Here is a 19,473-nt window from a genome sequence, read left to right as displayed (position 1 = left end):
AGGGATGGGCGGTGGGGGGGGGAGGGGTGGAGTAGAGGCCGGCCATTAGAGAGGGGGGAGGGGAATCCAGATCGGGGAAGGGACGAGAGGACAGATGAGAGCAAGCTTGCTACAGACTTCCAAGTGCTGGGATCATAGGTGTGAGCCATGACTAACTTACACGGCTGAAGGACAAGGCTGTCATTTATATAAAACCATGGAGGCGAGGGAGGGTCCCAGAGTGCTGAAATAGAAGTTCTGAGCAAACTCCTGCCCACTTATGCCTCTGCACAGTGACGGGCAGAACTGAGTACAGCAGAAGCCTAAGGATTATCTTTTTACACAATACATTTTACAGACTTTTGCAGTGCATTTATTCCTTGATTTATTGTTTCTTTCAGGGCCTTTGACACCCTCTTTGGTCTCAGAAACCAGGTCTCTTTGACATAAATGATTTCTCAAAAGAAAGCTCTGAGGGGTTGGGGATTCAGCTCAGTGGTAGAGCGCTTGCCTAACAAGCTCAAGGCCCTGGGTTCGTCCCCAGCTCCGAAAAAAAGAAAAAAGAAAGAAAAGAAAGAAAGCTCTGCTTTAAGGATTCAGTCACACTGACGATTCTACTGCATTGACTAAATGCTCCATGGTTGAATGTAGAAGGCATTCACATTGGTTTGATGGGGTTGTTTTCTTCAGAAATCTTTTTGTAAATCTAAAACAAAATAGAAAACAAAATTTTAAAAGTAAAAATGTAGTTTAAGTGAAAGAATTAGTAAAGGAAGATAAAACCATTTATCTCCCTATTCTGCTTTGTTTCAAGCTGTTAATTCACACCACATACAAAGGCCTGTTTTCACACTTGCTGAAGTTCAAATTATAGGCTGATCCAGGGCAGAATGAGAATACAGAGGACTTGGCAGCAAGCCCGCTCAGTGGGTGCGGGTGCGGGTGCTTGCTGTCACGCCTGAAGACCCGAGTTCAAAACCCAGGACCTGCGTGAGTGGGAGAGAACCAGCCACTGCAAGCTGTCTTCTGACTTACACGCGTGCGCACACACACACACACACACACACACACACACACACACACACACACACAGCTAATAAATAAATGTAAAGCAACAAAAAACACCCAACTAAAATCACAATAAATCAGTAATTTGTTTTTAACTAGATTAGACAAAGATTAGTTTTACAAAGACAAGGGGAAGCCCATCTTACCGCTCTTCTTGAGAAGTGCCCCTTTCCGAGATTTATCCAGGTTTTCGAGAAACTGTTCAAATACTTTCACGTATGGTGCTAGGCTGGTCCTTTTATAATCTAAGTCATAAGACATGTACATTAGAACAAGCACACTGTCAGAAAGAACATGAATATTTTAGAACCAAACAGTTTTTTGAAGAAGTTAGTAAGACTGACAAACCTTTAGTCAACGTAATAGGAGATATAAATGAATCAAACAGAGAACAGAAGGTGTTATTCTGACACATTCCTCCAAAATACTGAGACTCGGTAGTGATTAGTATGAAAACTTATACTCAGCAGAAGTAGAAGGATTTCTAGATGCACATCACATACCAAAATTAAGTCCAGGAGACATGAATAGAATACCACAAGTGGAAGCTGGACAGAGGCACTGATGTCTCAGCCCCTCTAGTTTTTTGAGACAGACAGGGTTTCTCTGTGTAGTTCCGACGGTCCTGAACTCCCTTTGTTGACCAGGCTGACCTTGAACTCCCAGATACTCTCCAGCCTCTGCCTCCCAAGTGCTAAGATTAAAGGCATGTGCACCATGTTTGAGTTATCAAGGATTATCTCATACCAATTTTTAAAAAGTTTGTTCCACAAACAGAAAAGGAGGAACACCACCAGATTCATTCTATGAAGGCAATATTATCCTAGTAGCAAAACCAGGTAAAGACACAACAACAACCACAACCACAACCACAGCAACAACAACAACAACAACAACAACAACAACAACAACAACACACACACACACACACACACACACACAACTACAGACCAATTTCTTTGATGAGCATAGATGTAAAAATTCTTGCAAAACACTTGCAAGCTGAATCGGGGACAGATTGAAGATTATACACTATGAACAAGTAGACTTCCTGCTGGAGAGGCAAGTTTGGTTCAACATATGCAATCAATAAATGTAATGCATCGTATAAATAAACTCAAGGCAGAACCGCACGGGTTTCTACTGATGCATTTGACAAAGTTCAGTGTGCCCTCATGATCAAAGCTGGAACAGACCTCAGAACGATAAAGGTTATATATAATAAACCCATAGACAACGTTATGTAAAGTGGAGACAGACCAAGAACTTTTCCTCTAAAAATCAAGAACAAGACAAGGATGCCTGCCTCCCCTCTTATTTCTTTTGCCTTTTTAGACTCTTTTAATTTCATGTGTATGAGTGTTTGCCTGAATGTGTCTCTGTGCCACATGCATGCAGTACCGACTGAAGCCAGAAAAGGGCACTCCTGGGACTTGAGTTACAACCAGCTCTTACAGTGTGGGGGCTGGAAATTAAACCTGGGTCCTCTGCAAGAGCAGCCTGCTCTCTTAACTGCTGAGAATTCTCTCATCACCTCCTCTACTCTTTATTTGATACAATGCTCAAAATCTTAGCTCTAGCAGTTACAAAAAAGATAGACCTAAAGTTGATAAAAACAGGAAAGGAGGAAGACAAGTCATACTATCTGTATTTACAGATGACATGATTCTTTTTTTTTTTTTTTTTTTTACTTTTTTTTTTCCGGAGCTGGGGACCGAACCCAGGGCCTGCGCTTGCTAGGCAAGCGCTCTACCACTGAGCTAAATCCCCAACCCCAATGACATGATTCTTTAAAGACTCTCTAGAATAGCCTAGAAAACTTGCAGGGTACAAAGTCTGCCTTTATATGTATTCTCAGAGAAAGAAATTAGGGGGCTGGAGAGGTGGCTCAGTGGTTAAGAGGCCCGACTGCTCTTCCAGAGGTCCTGAGTTCAATTCCCAGCAACCACATGGTGGCTCAAAATCATCTGTAAAGAGATCTGATGCCCTCTTCTGGTATCTGAAGACAGTTATAGTGTACTCATATATAATAAATATTTAAAAAAAGAAATTAGGAAAAATATCCCATTTAACTTTTTTTAAATTTTTATTTATTTTTTGGTGCATTGGTGTTTCATGCATGTCTTTGGTCAGATCGCCTAGGACTGGAGTTACAGGTAGCTGTGAGCTGCCATGTGGGTGCTGGGAATTGAACTGGGGTCCTTTGGAAGAACAGCCAGTGCTCTTAACTACTGGGCCATCTCTCCAGCCCCAAATATCCCATTTCAAACAACTCTAAAACCAGAAAACGAACTGCTTGGGAATATATCTAACCAGAGAAAGCACTCCACAACAGAATTTACCACGGAGCTGGTTTTAGGACAGACAGCGGCCTAGGGTGGCTGGCTTCTAAGGATTGTTGCCTCCAGGAGTGCAGACAGGCAAAAAGCTGCCCGTTCAGGAAGCCTTGGCACAGTAGCTTACCTCTGACTCTGTGTCTGCTGTCAGTTTCATTTTCCTCCTTCTCCTTCTCAGTGGTGGAAACCACATCCAATTCCCGGCAGATAGCACTGTAAGCCACACAAAAGAACCTTGGGGTTGGTTCCTGGTCCCACATCACCCAGTGGCATACAAGCACTCAAAATCCTCTGGGAAAGCCATGTGTCTGAGGTACAGCTCAGTGGTAGAGAGGCTGCCTGCACATGTAAAAGGCCTTGGCACTTGTGGCACATAACAACAGGCAAACAACCAACGTGCCAGCTCAATAGGGTCTCATGTATACCAGGGTGGCCTTGAACTTGTGATGTAGTCAAGGACGGCCTTGAGTTCTGAGGCCTGAGGTTACAGGTGTATACCACACACCTGCTATTATATATGCCATCCAACTAAGCTACACTCTTGCTCCCCAACCTAGAGCTTGGGAGCTTCCTGCCTCTGTCTCTGGATCACGGCATGTCATTCATTACTTCTCCGTCTAGGGATCATGTATAATCTATTTAAAATTTAAAAAAAAGTCACAAATGAGGAATGATCACTGATTGGGAACATACCTTATAGTTGGAACAACAAATGGATCAAACTGATCCACTTTCTGAAAATCGATAGGCACAGAAATGCGACCTGTAAGAGCCAGAGGTTATAAATGCATGACTGTGGGTTGTTGTGTCTCTGAATTATTTTTGGTTAAAATTTTACAAAGTTCTGGGGATGTAGTTTAGTGACTTGCATGCTTAAGGTCCTGGGTTCAATTCTTAGTATCATACACATACACACACACACACACACACACACACACACACACACACACACACACACACGGCAAGTCTTTTTTTCAAAATCTTTACTATTACAAGGAGTTTTGTTTTAAATACAGTTTTTGGAGATAGGGTCCCACTATATAGCCCTAATCGTTCTTGAAGCACTGCCATGTAGAGAAGGCTGGCTTTGAATTTGCAACCATCTTTCTGTCTCTGCCTGGGTACTGGGATGAATTATATGCATGAGACACCACACTGAGCTTGTTTTGAACTAAAGTCTCATTATGTAGCCTGATCTGGTCTTGAACTTCTGAACCTTCTGAGTGAAGAGACTATATGCATTCACTGCTACACTTGACCTCAATGGACATCTGAAATTTAATGTCTCTGTGTGTGTTCTATGAACACGAGCGCAGGTGCTTGCAGGGGACAGAGGCATCAGATTCCCTTGGTTTATAGGCAGCTGCGAGCTTCGTAACGTGGGTGTTGGGATTTGAACTCAGGTCCTCTGGAAGTGCCTTCTACCCACTGAGCCACCTCAGCAGTCCCACAATGTACATCTTTACGAAATATTGTGGAAATACATGGTCATGTGCCCATAATGATATTTTGGTCAGATGATGGGCTGCACAGACAATGGTATCTAGCAACAGGCAGCTTAGTTTGTATAAAATAGACAGTGATGTCTGCTTGCTAATAGAGTAAACATTATTTCTCTAAAGGTGATACTGGTGACTGACCCGTGACCTTTAGTAGCATTATCTTACCAATTGACACCCGAGGAAATACATAAAATGAGTATCTAGGAGCTCGGTATACAATGATTCCTTTTGAAATGCGGTCCACTATGGAACCCTGGCTGGCCTGAAACTTGCTGTGTAGCCAAGGATGACTCTGACCTTCCTTCCACCTCCCAGGTTTCTAACTCTTGCTTCTACCTTCTAAGTGCTGGGTCACAAATATGTAAAATCTTTGTTCTAGGCTTCAGTTTGTTTTTTCCTTTTCTTTTCCCTTCCTTCCTTCCTTCTTTCCTTCCTTCCTTTCTTTTTTTAGACAAGGCTGTCAGATAGCCTAGGCTGGCCTCAAGTTCCACATTGCTGACGACTTTAAACTGATCCTCCTGTGTCCTCTTCCTAACTAGTGGGATTATAGGCCTGTGCCATCACACACAGTTTATAGTTGCTGGGGATGGAGCCCAGGGTTTTGTGTGTGCTAGGCAAGCACTCTACAAACTGAGTTACATGCCCCTTAACCCTAACCTTTACATAGCAGCAATTCTCTTGGTAGCTCCTTAACCAACAAAGGGAACATAGGTAGGTAGTAGCCAACAAGTTAACTCTTCAACCTTTCACTTCACAGACACATGCATTTGCAACTAATGACACCCTTGCTAACACATAAGAAGCCAGCCGTGGCAACACATGCCTTTAATCCCAGCACTCTGAGGCAAAGACGGGAGGGAGGATTTCTGTGAGTGAGTCCCACGCCAGCCAGGGCTGCACTGTGAGACCTTGTCTCACAAAACAGAATGAAAGAAATGTTTTCCTTACTTTCTTTGCATCATACCTGTCTTAGGGTGAACACTAAAAGGGCTCTTCAGTAAATGGTTGACTCCTTTGCTGACGTTGATATCCAGGCGTGGGAAACAGTACTGGAGCATAATCTCCCATTCTAGCCAGGGGCCACACTTATCATTCTTGGTATTCTAAAAGCACACACGAGACCACAATGAGGATCAGAAGGAACTTTAACCATTTTTAAAGCACAAACAGTCATAACTCGATTAGAACTGTGCTGACATTGATGACTACGGATCCCAGGGGTGTGTACCTGTGGTGCACTGGCCACTTTCCTCAGGTATTCCCAGCGCTGAGGTGAACTGTGAAATCTCTGAAACCCTTTTTGCAGCTCATCATGAACTGGTGATGCTTCATTAAGGACCATGCTCACTTGGGATAATTCAACGAATAAGTCTTTAGTACATATTATTACCAGAATGTTGAAGCTTCGCACATTCAGAAGGTATTAATGATTCCTAAAACACAAGTGCTTTTATTTATGGCATTGAAATTCCCTTGGTCAACTATAGTAGTGACCTGGCAGAAGAGAATGCTAGCATAATTAGAAGGTATTTATGACACATCATATCTAAATGAAATGACTCCTCATCATTAACCACTTATTCTAGGAACAACTTATAAAATGAAGAAACTATTTTACAAAATGGTTCCATTTCTTACTGTATCCCAGTGATACAAAAATGTAGAAGTGCAGGAGATAACTGCATAAAACAAAAGATTAAACATCTAGGAACATAAGAGACTGTGCAGGTAGCACACATGTATAATGTCACAGAGACTAAGTAAACACACACATGTATAATGTCACAGAGACTAAGTAAACACACACATGTATAATGTCACAGAGACTAAGTAAACACACACATGTATAATGTCACAGAGACTAAATAAACACACATGTATAATGTCACAGAGACTATGCAAACACACACATGTATAATGTCACAGAGACTATGCAAACACACACATGTATAATGTCACAGAGACTATGCAAACGCACACATGTATAATGTCACAGAGACTAAGTAAACACACACATGTATAATGTCACAGAGACTAAGTAAACACACACATGTATAATGTCACAGAGACTATGCAAACACACACATGTATAATGTCACAGAGACTAAGTAAACACACACATGTATAATGTCACAGAGACTAAGTAAACACACACATGTATAATGTCACAGAGACTATGCAAACACACACATGTATAATGTCACAGAGACTATGCAAACAGTACATATGTATAATGTCACAGAGACTAAGTAAACACACACATGTATAATGTCACAGAGACTAAGTAAACACACATGTATAATGTCACAGAGACTAAACACACACATGTATAATGTCACAGAGACTAAGTAAACACACACATGTATAATGTCACAGAGACTAAGTAAACACACACATGTATAATGTCACAGAGACTAAGTAAACGCACACATGTATAATGTCACAGAGACTAAGTAAACACACACATGTATAATGTCACAGAGACTAAGTAAACACACACATGTATAATGTCACAGAGACTATGCAAACAGTACATATGTATAATGTCACAGAGACTAAGTAAATGCACACATGTATAATGTCACAGAGACTAAGTAAACACACACATGTATAATGTCACAGAGACTAAGTAAACGCACACATGTATAATGTCACAGAGACTAAGTAAACGCACACATGTATAATGTCACAGAGACTATGCAAACAGTACATATGTATAATGTCACAGAGACTAAGTAAACACACACATGTATAATGTCACAGAGACTAAGTAAACACACACATGTATAATGTCACAAAGACTAAGTAAACACACACATGTATAATGTCACAGAGACTAAGTAAACACACACATGTATAATGTCACAGAGACTAAGTAAACACACACATGTATAATGTCACAGAGACTAAGTAAACACACACATGTATAATGTCACAGAGACTAAGTAAACACACACATGTATAATGTCACAGAGACTATGCAAACACACACATGTATAATGTCACAGAGACTATGCAAACAGTACATATGTATAATGTCACAGAGACTAAGTAAACACACACATGTATAATGTCACAGAGACTAAGTAAACACACACATGTATAATGTCACAGAGACTAAGTAAACACACACATGTATAATGTCACAGAGACTAAGTAAACACACACATGTATAATGTCACAGAGACTATGCAAACACACACATGTATAATGTCACAGAGACTATGCAAACAGTACATATGTATAATGTCACAGAGACTAAGTAAACACACACATGTATAATGTCACAGAGACTAAGTAAACACACACATGTATAATGTCACAGAGACTAAACACACACATGTATAATGTCACAGAGACTAAGTAAACACACACATGTATAATGTCACAGAGACTAAGTAAACACACACATGTATAATGTCACAGAGACTAAGTAAACGCACACATGTATAATGTCACAGAGACTAAGTAAACACACACATGTATAATGTCACAGAGACTAAGTAAACACACACATGTATAATGTCACAGAGACTATGCAAACAGTACATATGTATAATGTCACAGAGACTAAGTAAATGCACACATGTATAATGTCACAGAGACTAAGTAAACACACACATGTATAATGTCACAGAGACTAAGTAAACGCACACATGTATAATGTCACAGAGACTAAGTAAACGCACACATGTATAATGTCACAGAGACTATGCAAACAGTACATATGTATAATGTCACAGAGACTAAGTAAACACACACATGTATAATGTCACAGAGACTAAGTAAACACACACATGTATAATGTCACAAAGACTAAGTAAACACACACATGTATAATGTCACAGAGACTAAGTAAACACACACATGTATAATGTCACAGAGACTAAGTAAACACACACATGTATAATGTCACAGAGACTAAGTAAACACACACATGTATAATGTCACAGATACTAAGTAAACACACACATGTATAATGTCACAAAGACTAAGTAAACACACACATGTATAATGTCACAGAGACTATGCAAACAGTACACATGTATAATGTCACAGAGACTAAGTAAACACACACATGTATAATGTCACAGAGACTAAGTAAACACACACATGTATAATGTCACAGAGACTATGCAAACAGTACACATGTATAATGTCACAGAGACTAAGTAAACACACACATGTATAATGTCACAGAGACTAAGTAAACACACACATGTATAATGTCACAGAGACTAAGTAAACACACACATGTATAATGTCACAGAGACTAAGTAAATGCACACATGTATAATGTCACAGAGACTATGCAAACAGTACATATGTATAATGTCACAGAGACTAAATAAACACACACATGTATAATGTCACAGAGACTAAGTAAATGCACACATGTATAATGTCACAGAGACTAAGTAAACGCACACATGTATAATGTCACAGAGACTAAGTAAACACACACATGTATAATGTCACAGAGAATAAGTAAATGCACACATGTATAATGTCACAGAGACTATGCAAACAGTACATATGTATAATGTCACAGAGACTAAGTAAACACACACATGTATAATGTCACAGAGACTATGCAAGCAGCACACATCTATATGTATAATGTCTAATATCTGTATGTATAATGTCACAGAGACTATGTAAGTGCACACATCTATATGTCACAGACCAACACAACTGGCTTACATAGTAACCACAGGAAAGGATATTCTCAGGAACAAGGGCTAAAATCTTATCCCAGTTTTCTTTATTTTCAAGAATATCTTGGTCAACTAAGGCATATTCTTCAAAGTACTTTTTAATTATGTTTATAGATTTTCTGTAGGAACAACAGTAACAACAGTGTTAGTAAGAAACAGGGTACACAGGCATTCTACTAGGTGAGGTCACTATTTTTCCTGAATTTCTATAACTAGATAAATGGAACTAGACCTTTCTGTTAGTTGAGTTTAAAACTAGACACTGAAAGCAGAAATAGCCTAGCAGAATAAGTAGGTATTTGGGAAAGGGGGTGCCTCCAGCATTTATCAAGGTCACAGGGTGAAACTGGGGTAGAAACAGCTAGAATTAAGTAAACCAGGACCTACATGCTAGATGTTGACAACTGCTCGGGTGATGTCAAGCAAACCATACAGTTCTCTAAAACCCACTTCTCTTGTCTTTAAGTGGAAGTACTGTCATGTTTCTTTTAAAGTCCTGAAGGTTATTGAAAATGACAGAACACATGGGAACAGGACAACTTAAAGTTGGAGGCCTTTGGCTGCAACTGTTAATGGAAACACTACTTGGTGGTGAAAACTGGCAGCAAGAGGATCCACAAGCCCATGTGGCAAACCAAAGACCCTCTGGGTCTTTCCCAACAGACCTGACAAAAGGGTGAACTTTCTCATTTAGGTGAACCTTCTTTTTAACATCGTGACCACCCTGAAAAACAAACCACCAAAAAAGAATTTTATGTATATTACAAAGCATAAATTAAAAACAGCTATAATAGGTTCTATTATCCCATTTAAAGCTATATAAAGCCAAAGACAGTGGCTAAATTCTGAAGTACAGAAGCTTGGATGCTTTTTTATTTTCTTAGAAAGATTTACTTTATCTTTTGTGTATGTGTGTACGTGTGTGTGTACGTGTGTGTGTGTGTGTGTGTGTGTGTGTGTGTGAGACAAAAGTGTAGCTAAAAAGGTGGCAAGACCAGGTCAGGTCCTGGGAAGTGGGAGTAGACAGTGGCTTTAACCACTGAGTCATCATCTCTCCAGCCCAGAGTATCAACACCAACTTCCTTTAACAAAATTCCTTTTGTTACAATGGAGGATGCTTAGCAACAAAACATTTAGTATCTTCTTGTTGCTGATGTTGGAGACAAGGTCTCATTCTACAGCCCAGGCTGACCTGAATGAACCTCACAGCCACCTTCCTGCTTCAGATCCCAAGTGCTAGAATTATGGTCATGAGATGCCACACATATTCATATATATGTGTGTGTGTGTGTGTGTGTGTGTGTGTGTGTGTGTGTGTGTATAATTTATTGTTTCAGTTTCACATATTTTATGATAAATTTTAGTTATTTTACCACCACCCCCATTCCTCTCCCCACCCTCCCTTATTGAAACCCTTCTTCCCATTTTCTGCTCATTTATGTCTGAGAATCGCTGAGTTTAATTGAAGTTTCTTGCCCCAGTGTGGGTGAGAAGTTATTTCCCAGAGCAAGGGCCACTTACTAGCAGTGATGAGGACATGTCCTCCCTCAGGACGCCCACATGAAGGAATGGGGCCTGGCGGTGGTCTTCTTACATCCATGAGAAATGAACTGTTGCTAACCCTCCTCACGTGAAGGACTTAAACACATAGCCCAGCTATAGTGAGCACACGAGTGCATTGGCCATGTCATGTCCAAGAAGACGTCTCCCCATCCTCTGGCTCTTTCTTTCTATTCTTTCCTGCAATGCTACCTGAGCTCTGTGTGTGTGTGTGTGTGTGTGTGTGTGTGTGTGTGTGTGTGTGCGCGCCTGCCCACACTCACATGTGCAAGTATCTTTTAAAAGTAGCTATTATGGCTTTACATGATCATTGCTAAGTTCACTTACTCTAGGATATGAATGCTATAAAAAATATATTCTCTGTTTCATTAAAAGGTCTGTGGGGCTGGAGAGATGGCTGAGCCATTTAGCGCACTGACTGCTCTTCCAGAGATCCTGAGTTCAATTCCCATCTCACAACCATCTGTAATGGGATCTGATGCCGTCTTCTGGGGTGCATGAAGACAGCTAGAGTGGACTCATATAAATTAAATAAATCTTAAAAAAAAAGTTCTGGGTAATATCTTCTAGAGAATGATGGAGACTGTTAATTAAGAGACCATTACCTTTATAAGACTCAAGTACTCCACGATCCCGGAGCGAACAGCAGAGGACAGCTTTCGAACAGACTCATCACAGACCCAACAATGTACACCTCTCCTTCCTGAATACACCCAGAGGCGGTGCTTAAATCCAAAGTCCTCTGAGGAGTGATAGAAACAATAGGGTTTAAAACGATTCTATAACCTTGCTTATCCAATGCTCACATTTTCCACACACACTCTCACTTTCCACGTGTGCCCCTCCCAGGCAGGGTGATGCATTTTGAGACAAAGTCTTAAGTTACCCAGGATGGCTTTTTGTTTGTTCTTTTGAGACAAGGTTTCTTTGTGTAGCCCTGGCTGTCTATAGAGCTCCATCTATCAGCCTACCTCTGCCTCCCGAGGGAAGAAATTAAGTGTCTACTGCTACCATCCAGATAACCCACCCAGGCTGGTCTCACACTTGCTCTTGAACTCCTGATCCTCCTACCCTGACCCTCGAAATTACTCCTATGCACCACCAGACCAGGCTTTCTCATGTTTTACTTTTTAATTTGTGGTTTTGACATATGCCTGTGCATGTACACGGGGATCTCAGAGGCTGATGCTGGGTGTTGTCCTCTGTTGCCGTCCAATCTTCTGAGGTCTCTCACTGCCTGTGGAGCTCACTGATTTAGCTACACAGGTTGGCTGGGCAAGCCTTGGGAATCCTGTCTCCACCAGCCTGTGCTGTGGTTTCAGGTATGTGCCACCACGCTTGGCTTTTACAGAGGTGCTGCAGAGCCAAACTCAGGCGCTCACGCTTACATGGTGACAGTTCCTCATTTTCCCCATGCCAACTTACCCACAACTTGCCATGCGCCTGGAGCGCTCGCTGTCATTGGAGCACTGGCCTTTCTTACCCATCACTGTCTTCCTAACAAGGATTTATTTATTTTTTTTAATAAATAAATCTTTTTAAACTGTTTTTTTATTTTTATTTATTATATATTAATATACTGTAGCTGTCTTTAACACACCAGAAGAGGGCATCAGATCTCATTACAGATGGTTATGAGCCACCATGTGGTTGCTGGGATTTGAACTCAGGACCTCTGGAAGAGCAGTCAGTGCTCTTAACCACTGAGCCATCTCTCCAGCCCAAGGATTTATTTCTTCCTTGATTTATTTTCATTAATATTCATGTGTATGTGATGGTGCCTACAGAGGCCAGAAGGATGGTACTGGATCCCTTAGAGATAGAAGAGAGGCAGCTGTGAGGCAAACCACACAACAGAAGGAACCAGCTCAGAGGTCCTGTAATTTGAGGGGTGAGGGGGAGTTCAAGGTCATCCTTGGCAATACAGCAAGTTTAGAACCAGCCTGGGTAAGACTGTTTCTTTATATTTCATGTCTTGTATGGAGAATAGAACCTAGCACGCAGAGCTGCTCCACAGCAGACTGTACTGGGGGAAGATACACTGATTTGTATACACCTGTATTAACGTTTTTAATACTAATTTTTCTCTCTTGTTTTCTCTCTCTTTTTTTTTTTTTTTAAGATTTTTTATTTTATGTATAAGTACACTGTCGCTGTCTTCAGACACACCAGAAGAGGGCATCAGATCTCATTACAGATGCTTGTGAGCCACCATGTGGTTGCTGGGAATTGAACTCAGGACCTCTGGAAGAGCAGTCAGTGCTCCTAACCACTGAGCCATCTCTCCAGCCCTTGTTTTTTCTCTTATGTTTCAGGGGAAAATATTAGACATGTATGAGATCTGATAATGAAATACAGAGACCGAGTGGATAACACACTGAAATGCACAACACACTAACACATACCACACACAACACACTGACACAACACACTACTGACATGTACAATACACTAACACATACAACACTCAACACACTAACACATATGACACACTGACACACATGACACAACACAGACACATATGACACACTGACACATACCCTTCAATGCCCGATCTATGATGCGCATGGCCATTGTCATGAGAGTCCAGCACTTGGAGCATATGTCTGCGGAACTGGAACACAGCCGTCATTACTCACTGCCAGTAACATCACCTACCCCAGCAGGAAGGCGCTTACCTGCAGCATCTCCTTACGTCGTCATAGTCTGTCATGTCAATGTCAAAGACCAGTTCTTTCTCCTGAGCCTGGAAAGCCCCCAGCTTCACTGTGTTGTGTTGGCTGGGCTACAGATACAAAACGGCATCAGGTTCTGTAAGAGCTGCCCGTGTCTATTCACACGCAGTAAGTCAGAGATGCTGCACAATACCCCGTCTAGGACACTTTAGATACCGTGGAGCTCATACAGTTTGAATTGATGGCAGCTTTGTTTTTTATGGACTTAAAATAGGGTGTTGTAATGAATAACAAAGCTATGTTAGGCTTCTAATAAGTAAAGGTCTATACAAATAATTCCCTATTACAGGGTGTTTTACACATATATACTTATTTAGGTCCCTTCGACATATTAAAAAATATTTCCTCAAATGAATCTCTGTTGTTGTTTTGAGACAAGGTCTCATGTAGCCCAGGCTGCCCTTGATTCCCAGCAAGCCCCAGTGTCCTCCGTCCTGCCCAGAACTGATGTCATAAGGCCGAGTGTGGACATAGCCAGCTTTTATGTAGGTGCTGGAGGTCTGAACTCAGGTCCAAAGCAAGTGCTTTTCCTGTTGAGTCAGCTCTTTATCCAGAGACTCAGGCCCTTCTCCTCACAGCTGTTGGCTTTCACTGATAACCCAGGAATGAGACTGGATTCCTTCAGAAGAATTTGACCAGATGTGTTGGGCACTGTTCTAGGATCTAAACAGAGGTCTCTATGTTAGTGGAGATTTTATCCCGACAAAGATCTAGGCAAACTTAGCTCAGAGAGTCCCTAAGAATATGGCTCAGCCAAATCGCTTCTCAGTAAAACATCACACCCCACTGGTGAGTGCTTTGGTACATACCTACAATTCTGGCAACTTCTGGCAAAAGCAAGATTATACATGGCTGTGTATGTATGTGTGCGTGTGTGTGTGTGGAGTGTTAAGACTGCAAAGAGAGTTTAATGATCTATCATTGAAATCCTTGAAAATAAGATATTGAAAAAAAAAAGGACAGGATATTTAGAAAAAGATACAGCTTCCCCAATAATAAAGATGATGGGTATTGTAAGGGTCCATAGATACCTATCAGAACAGACATTAAAAGGCACATGCCATGGTGCACAGTAGTACATTTTCAGAGCTAGGAAGAGAAAAGATTGACAGAAAATCCTAAGAGCTTCCAGGTCTCATGCAGTAAGGAGAGAACTAGAATGGTGTTAGTTCCCCACACCCTGGTTCAACAGGGATAAAATGTAGGGTTTCACACGACACACGCTCTATGGCTGACCTTCAAATGTAAGGTCTCACAACTCACACAACACATATTCTACGACTAATATACATTCTAGCCTCTTTCCTGAGAAATTTAGCAAAATCTTTTATACTTACTGTATGGGCGTCTGTGTGTTTGCTTGTGTGCAGATGCACCTGTGTAGGCTGGGGTTGGGTGTTTACTTAACTGAGACAGGGTCTCTGGTCTCTCCCTGGTTCAGCTAGTCTGTCTGGCCAGCAAACTCCAGGGATTTTTTTTTTTTTGTCCCAGCCTTGAGGGCTTTTAACAGGGTACTGGGGATTCCCAACTCAGGTCCTTTGGCAAGCACTTTACCAATAGAATTATCTCCCTGGCCTTGGGCTTATGGTTTTTTGAACATAAGTTTGTTTTATTTTGGCTTTCAGCCAACCAAATCAAAGTTGTGCTCCTTGCCCTCAGTGCCTCTGGCAGCCCTGGCTGTCCCAGTACACTCTGTGGATGAGGCTAGCCTCAAACTCCAACTCACAGATCCTCCTGTCTCCAGGATTAGAGGAGTAATGCCAGGACCCCAGCAAAAAATGTTTTTTTTTTTAAAGACATGGTCTCATGCATTTAAAACTGGCCTCTGCCTCCTTTAGGCTGGGACTCAGACAATGCACATCACACCTGCTTTATGCGTTCTTAGGCACGGAATCCAACAGTTTGTGCTGTGCATGCCGGGCACATACTCTTATCAATGAGCTACATTCTAGCCCAAAGCTTCCTTTTTTTTCTAAACCTAGTAAGAAGGCAAGGTATTAGCAGCCAAGTGATTTTTCAGTCAGTAGAGTGTCTAAACGAGACTAAAATTTACTTGCCGAAAAGCTGTTTCATCAACTACAATAGACTCTAAAACATTACCTTCAAAACTTGGGGGCACCAACTCACTCTGGGTTATGAAACAAAAAAAAAAATACAAACAAAATACAAAAACAACAAAAAAGATTCCTTACTCTGTGAGAATATACTGCACCTATATCAATCTTATATGGATTCATTTTCTGCATCTCCTTTTCCAGATCACTCTGGTTGTTGAAGGACTGGTAGCGAATGTAAATATCATCTTTCAGTGTGAATGAGAATTCACGGTGTTGAAAGTAATTCTTTGTCACTGCAAAATAATTTTAATTTCAATTTAGGGAATTATATCACCTTAACTAACAGGAAGACATTTTTAAACGATAGAATCTTATTGTGTAGACTAGGCAGCCGTAGAACTTACTATGTAAAGCCCAGGCTACATGAAAAGCCACCTGCCCCAACCTTCCGAATGTAAGGATTACAGGTATGAATCACTAGGCTCTCTGACATATTTTTGATGAGTGCCCTGTGCCCAGCACTGTTCTAAATAGCCTGTAATCTGAAGGGGCATAAAATTTCACATTTTCTAGGGACCAATAAACAAGGAGGTGTAAACTCTTCAAAGACGAAATGCCAGTCATCCATGAAGAACGTCCCTTTCTTCTTCCTAGGACCTGGTTGGAGGTCACATCTCCGTGCTTGCTTGTTGTTGGTCCCTTCCTTTCTCTCTTTCATTTACACAGTATGGTCATTAGGTTCCCCTGTCTTTTTGTACCTTAAAGGTGATGAGGAGGGATGGAGATAACTCCCATCGGCACCGAGGGCCTTTACACAGTATATAAGGATATCCCGCCCAGAATTTCCTCACACACCGCTCCCAGCCCCACTACCATCCCGTTCCAGCCTCCATTACCTCCGCCATAGTTGAGCCAACGATAGTACTGGGCGTAAGGAAAGAGTCTTCGGTAATAAAGCTTGAGTAGCTCCGGCAGCTCCGCGGGATCAAATAGCTCCATGAAGTAAGGAACTAGACCCAGACAGGACTGACACGAGAATTGGCGGGAACAGCACAGGACTCCACGGTTGCGCACGCATGGACCCACGCCACCGCCGAGGCCTCTGGGAATTGTAGTTCTTGCAAGTCTCGCAGGTGCGGCGGACTCCGACTTCTCTTTTTAGCAAGAGGGTTGTCCCAGAGAAGGAGAGACCGTTAGTATATTGACTTAGATTAGTAATGATAGGATTTTAAAAAGTCCTGTGCAAAAGATGAATATTTTAGAGATAATATCAATATCTCATAAAGAGATTTTGGAAAATTGTCAAGAGTTACTGTATTCATTATTCGAAATGAAGACCACGTGAGAAAAATCAAAGGCTATTTAGTCTAAGTTTTCTTTTTTTTTCCCTTTTCTTTTTTTCGGAGCTGGGGACCGAACCCAGGGCCTTGCGCTTCCTAGGCAAGCGCTCTACCACTGAGCTAAATCCCCAACCCCATAGTCTAAGTTTTCTATGGCAAGTGAGTCAAACACCATTTTACACTTTTGGTACAAATACAAAGGCCCACAGGAATGTGAAAAGTTCATATAAAATAAATAATAAAAAGGGGCGGGGGAGGGGCCACACCCTGTAGAGTTAGTCTCTTAAACAGAATTCCCAGAAATACTAAAATATGAATTAGAAGAATCAGAGAGAGCTTTTAAAACTATGGCGTCAGCTCATTTCCTGCCGATGTGCTAATATACCAGTCAGCTTTACGGTGACATGATGTATCTTCTCACCACTATGGACTAGATGGCCAGTCTGATGACCACATCAGTATCGTGTCACTTGAAAATCATATTTTAAAATCCAATTAATTAATTAATTAATTAACTTATGATTAAAATTCTTTTCGAGATTCTTTTTATTTTATTTTATTTTTTAAAAGGATTTACTTATTTACAGAAGGGGGCACCAGATCTCATTACAGATGGTTGTAAACCACCATGTGGCTGCTGGGATTTGAACTCAGAACCTCTGGAAGAGCAGTCAGTGCTCTTAACCCCTGAGCCGTCAGTATCCAGCCCTGCTTCTTATTTTTTAAGTTTAATTTTTAAACACCTATTTTGATAGTCATGTTATTTTATTTTGTATTTTTAAAAATATATTCATCTTTCCTTTCTCTTTCTTTTTTTAAAACTTTTTATTGGTTTTTGGTAAATTTCACATTATGCACCCCAACCCCACTTATCTCTCTGCTCCCTTGTACCTGCCCTCCACCCTCACAACCTCCCCACTAAAAGAAAAAAAAAAATCTGGTTGTGAGAGCTGTAGTCTGTCACAGTGTGTCCCACAGTATACCTTTTTGTCTACACATCTTTACTTGCAAATGTTCATTGCAATGAGTCATGGGACTGGTTCAAGGCCTTTGACTTCTGCTGCTCTGTCAATACTGGAGCCTCACTGGGACTCCTCTCTGATATCCTGTGTCATGGAGATCCTGTAGTTTTTTTTTTTTTTTTTTTGGTTCTTTTTTTTTCGGAGCTGGGGACTGAACCCAGGGCCTTGCGCTTCCTAGGTAAGCGCTCTACCACTGAGCTAAATCCCCAGCCCCGAGATCCTGTAGTTTTAGATCTGTAGGGCTGACCCCTTCATGTGCTCTAGGAATTCATTGATGAGGTAGATGTTGGCATGGGCCAACTCAAAGCCCTGGACCTGGGCCTGAGAGTTATCTGAGCTGGTCAGCTCACTGGCTCTCTAGCATCCACACAACTGGGGCAAGCTCTCTAGCCCTTCCCCAGGTAGGTTACCCAGTGCTGCAGCCAGCAAGGGCCAGAACCACTTTCCAGCTCTCATGCCCTTGGGGCTGGCTTATCTGTGCCATCCATCAGGGCCAGCTCTCCTGTGCTCCCAGGTGAGGAGCATGTGAGGACCCCACCCCTTGCTGGCTCTTCTGCTTTCATGACCCCAGGGGAGAACTCTCCTGACTATTCTCCATGCCACCACTTGGGGCCAGCTCACCAGCAACTCCTGTGTCCAGGGCTGGCTCTACTGTGCTTCCTGGGCAATGTGGGATGTGCAGGGGCCACTCTCTCCAATACTACAGCTAGCAAGGGGTGGGGTCAGCTCTTCTGCTCTTGGGTCCTTGGGGCCAGCTCCCCTACAAGGCCCAGATGAAGAATGGGGGCAGTTTTATACAGCCCTCAGACATTAACACTGGCCCTGGGCAGCAGCTTAGGCCAGGGATGCCTGCCTGGCTTTTGGTAGTAACAGACCCCTGCTGTTGTAGGGCCAGAGACCCAGATGTGGCCCCTGGTGACAGCACAGGACAGGACCCCTACCATAGTCCCAGATGGCATAACTGTCTACTCACACCAGGCTGTTCCTCACTACCCTCAAGCCTCCAGTTTCACCTGTCTTCACAGTGCCCATGCCCTTCTGTTTCTCTTCCATTTCTCCATCACTTACTTGCTCCTCTTAGTGGTGCCCAGGGTCTCTGAGTGTCTGGGGTCATCCCAGGAGTGGTCTCAGGAGTGCTATGCACTACTCATGCATT

The 19,473-nt window shown here is 41.9% G+C and overlaps 1 protein-coding gene across 4 annotated transcripts; it reads right to left on the bottom strand.

Annotated features, from left to right (window-relative positions):
• Nucleotides 1-339: 339 nt before the first annotated feature.
• Nucleotides 340-17,041, bottom strand: LOC134479640 (DNA primase small subunit). 4 transcript variants are annotated; one of them, XM_063264392.1, is made up of 13 exons: nucleotides 16,852-17,041; nucleotides 16,091-16,248; nucleotides 13,842-13,948; nucleotides 13,704-13,777; nucleotides 11,769-11,905; nucleotides 10,269-10,327; nucleotides 9,613-9,722; nucleotides 6,114-6,205; nucleotides 5,850-5,988; nucleotides 4,077-4,146; nucleotides 3,511-3,596; nucleotides 1,194-1,292; nucleotides 340-685 (listed from the first exon to the last, which is right to left on the bottom strand). In XM_063264392.1, the coding sequence occupies exons 1-13, from the start codon at nucleotides 16,952-16,954 to the stop codon at nucleotides 666-668; spliced, it is 1,254 nt and encodes a 417-aa protein (XP_063120462.1). In that variant the 5' UTR covers nucleotides 16,955-17,041; the 3' UTR covers nucleotides 340-665. The 4 variants fall into 4 exon arrangements, 3 of the variants coding, with proteins under 3 accessions (XP_063120462.1, XP_063120464.1, XP_063120463.1); XR_010053184.1 differs by lacking the exon at nucleotides 340-685 and adding an exon at nucleotides 1,551-1,741 and having other exon boundaries at nucleotides 16,852-17,028; XM_063264394.1 differs by lacking the exon at nucleotides 16,091-16,248 and having other exon boundaries at nucleotides 16,852-16,994.
• Nucleotides 17,042-19,473: the final 2,432 nt, after the last annotated feature.

The sequence above is a fragment of the Rattus norvegicus genome, chromosome 7 (genome assembly GCF_036323735.1).
Source record: "Rattus norvegicus strain BN/NHsdMcwi chromosome 7, GRCr8, whole genome shotgun sequence".
Lineage (NCBI taxonomy): Eukaryota > Metazoa > Chordata > Mammalia > Rodentia > Muridae > Rattus > Rattus norvegicus.
The sequence above is the reverse complement of the archived record's forward strand: the minus strand, read 5'-3'. Positions and strand labels throughout refer to the sequence as shown.

What these genes read in the sequence shown, in the direction of transcription:
- LOC134479640 (XM_063264392.1), bottom strand. Translation starts at nt 16,954, where the DNA reads ATGGAGCTATTTGATCCCGCGGAGCTGCCGGAGCTACTCAAGCTTTAT. An exon ending in GACGTAAGGAGATGCTGCAG is followed by an intron (nt 13,778 to 13,841) that starts GTAAGCGCCTTC and finishes GCTGTGTTCCAG; the next exon opens with TTCCGCAGACATATGCTCCA. An exon ending in CATAGATCGGGCATTGAAGG is followed by an intron (nt 11,906 to 13,703) that starts GTATGTGTCAGT and finishes ATCACTCCTCAG; the next exon opens with AGGACTTTGGATTTAAGCAC.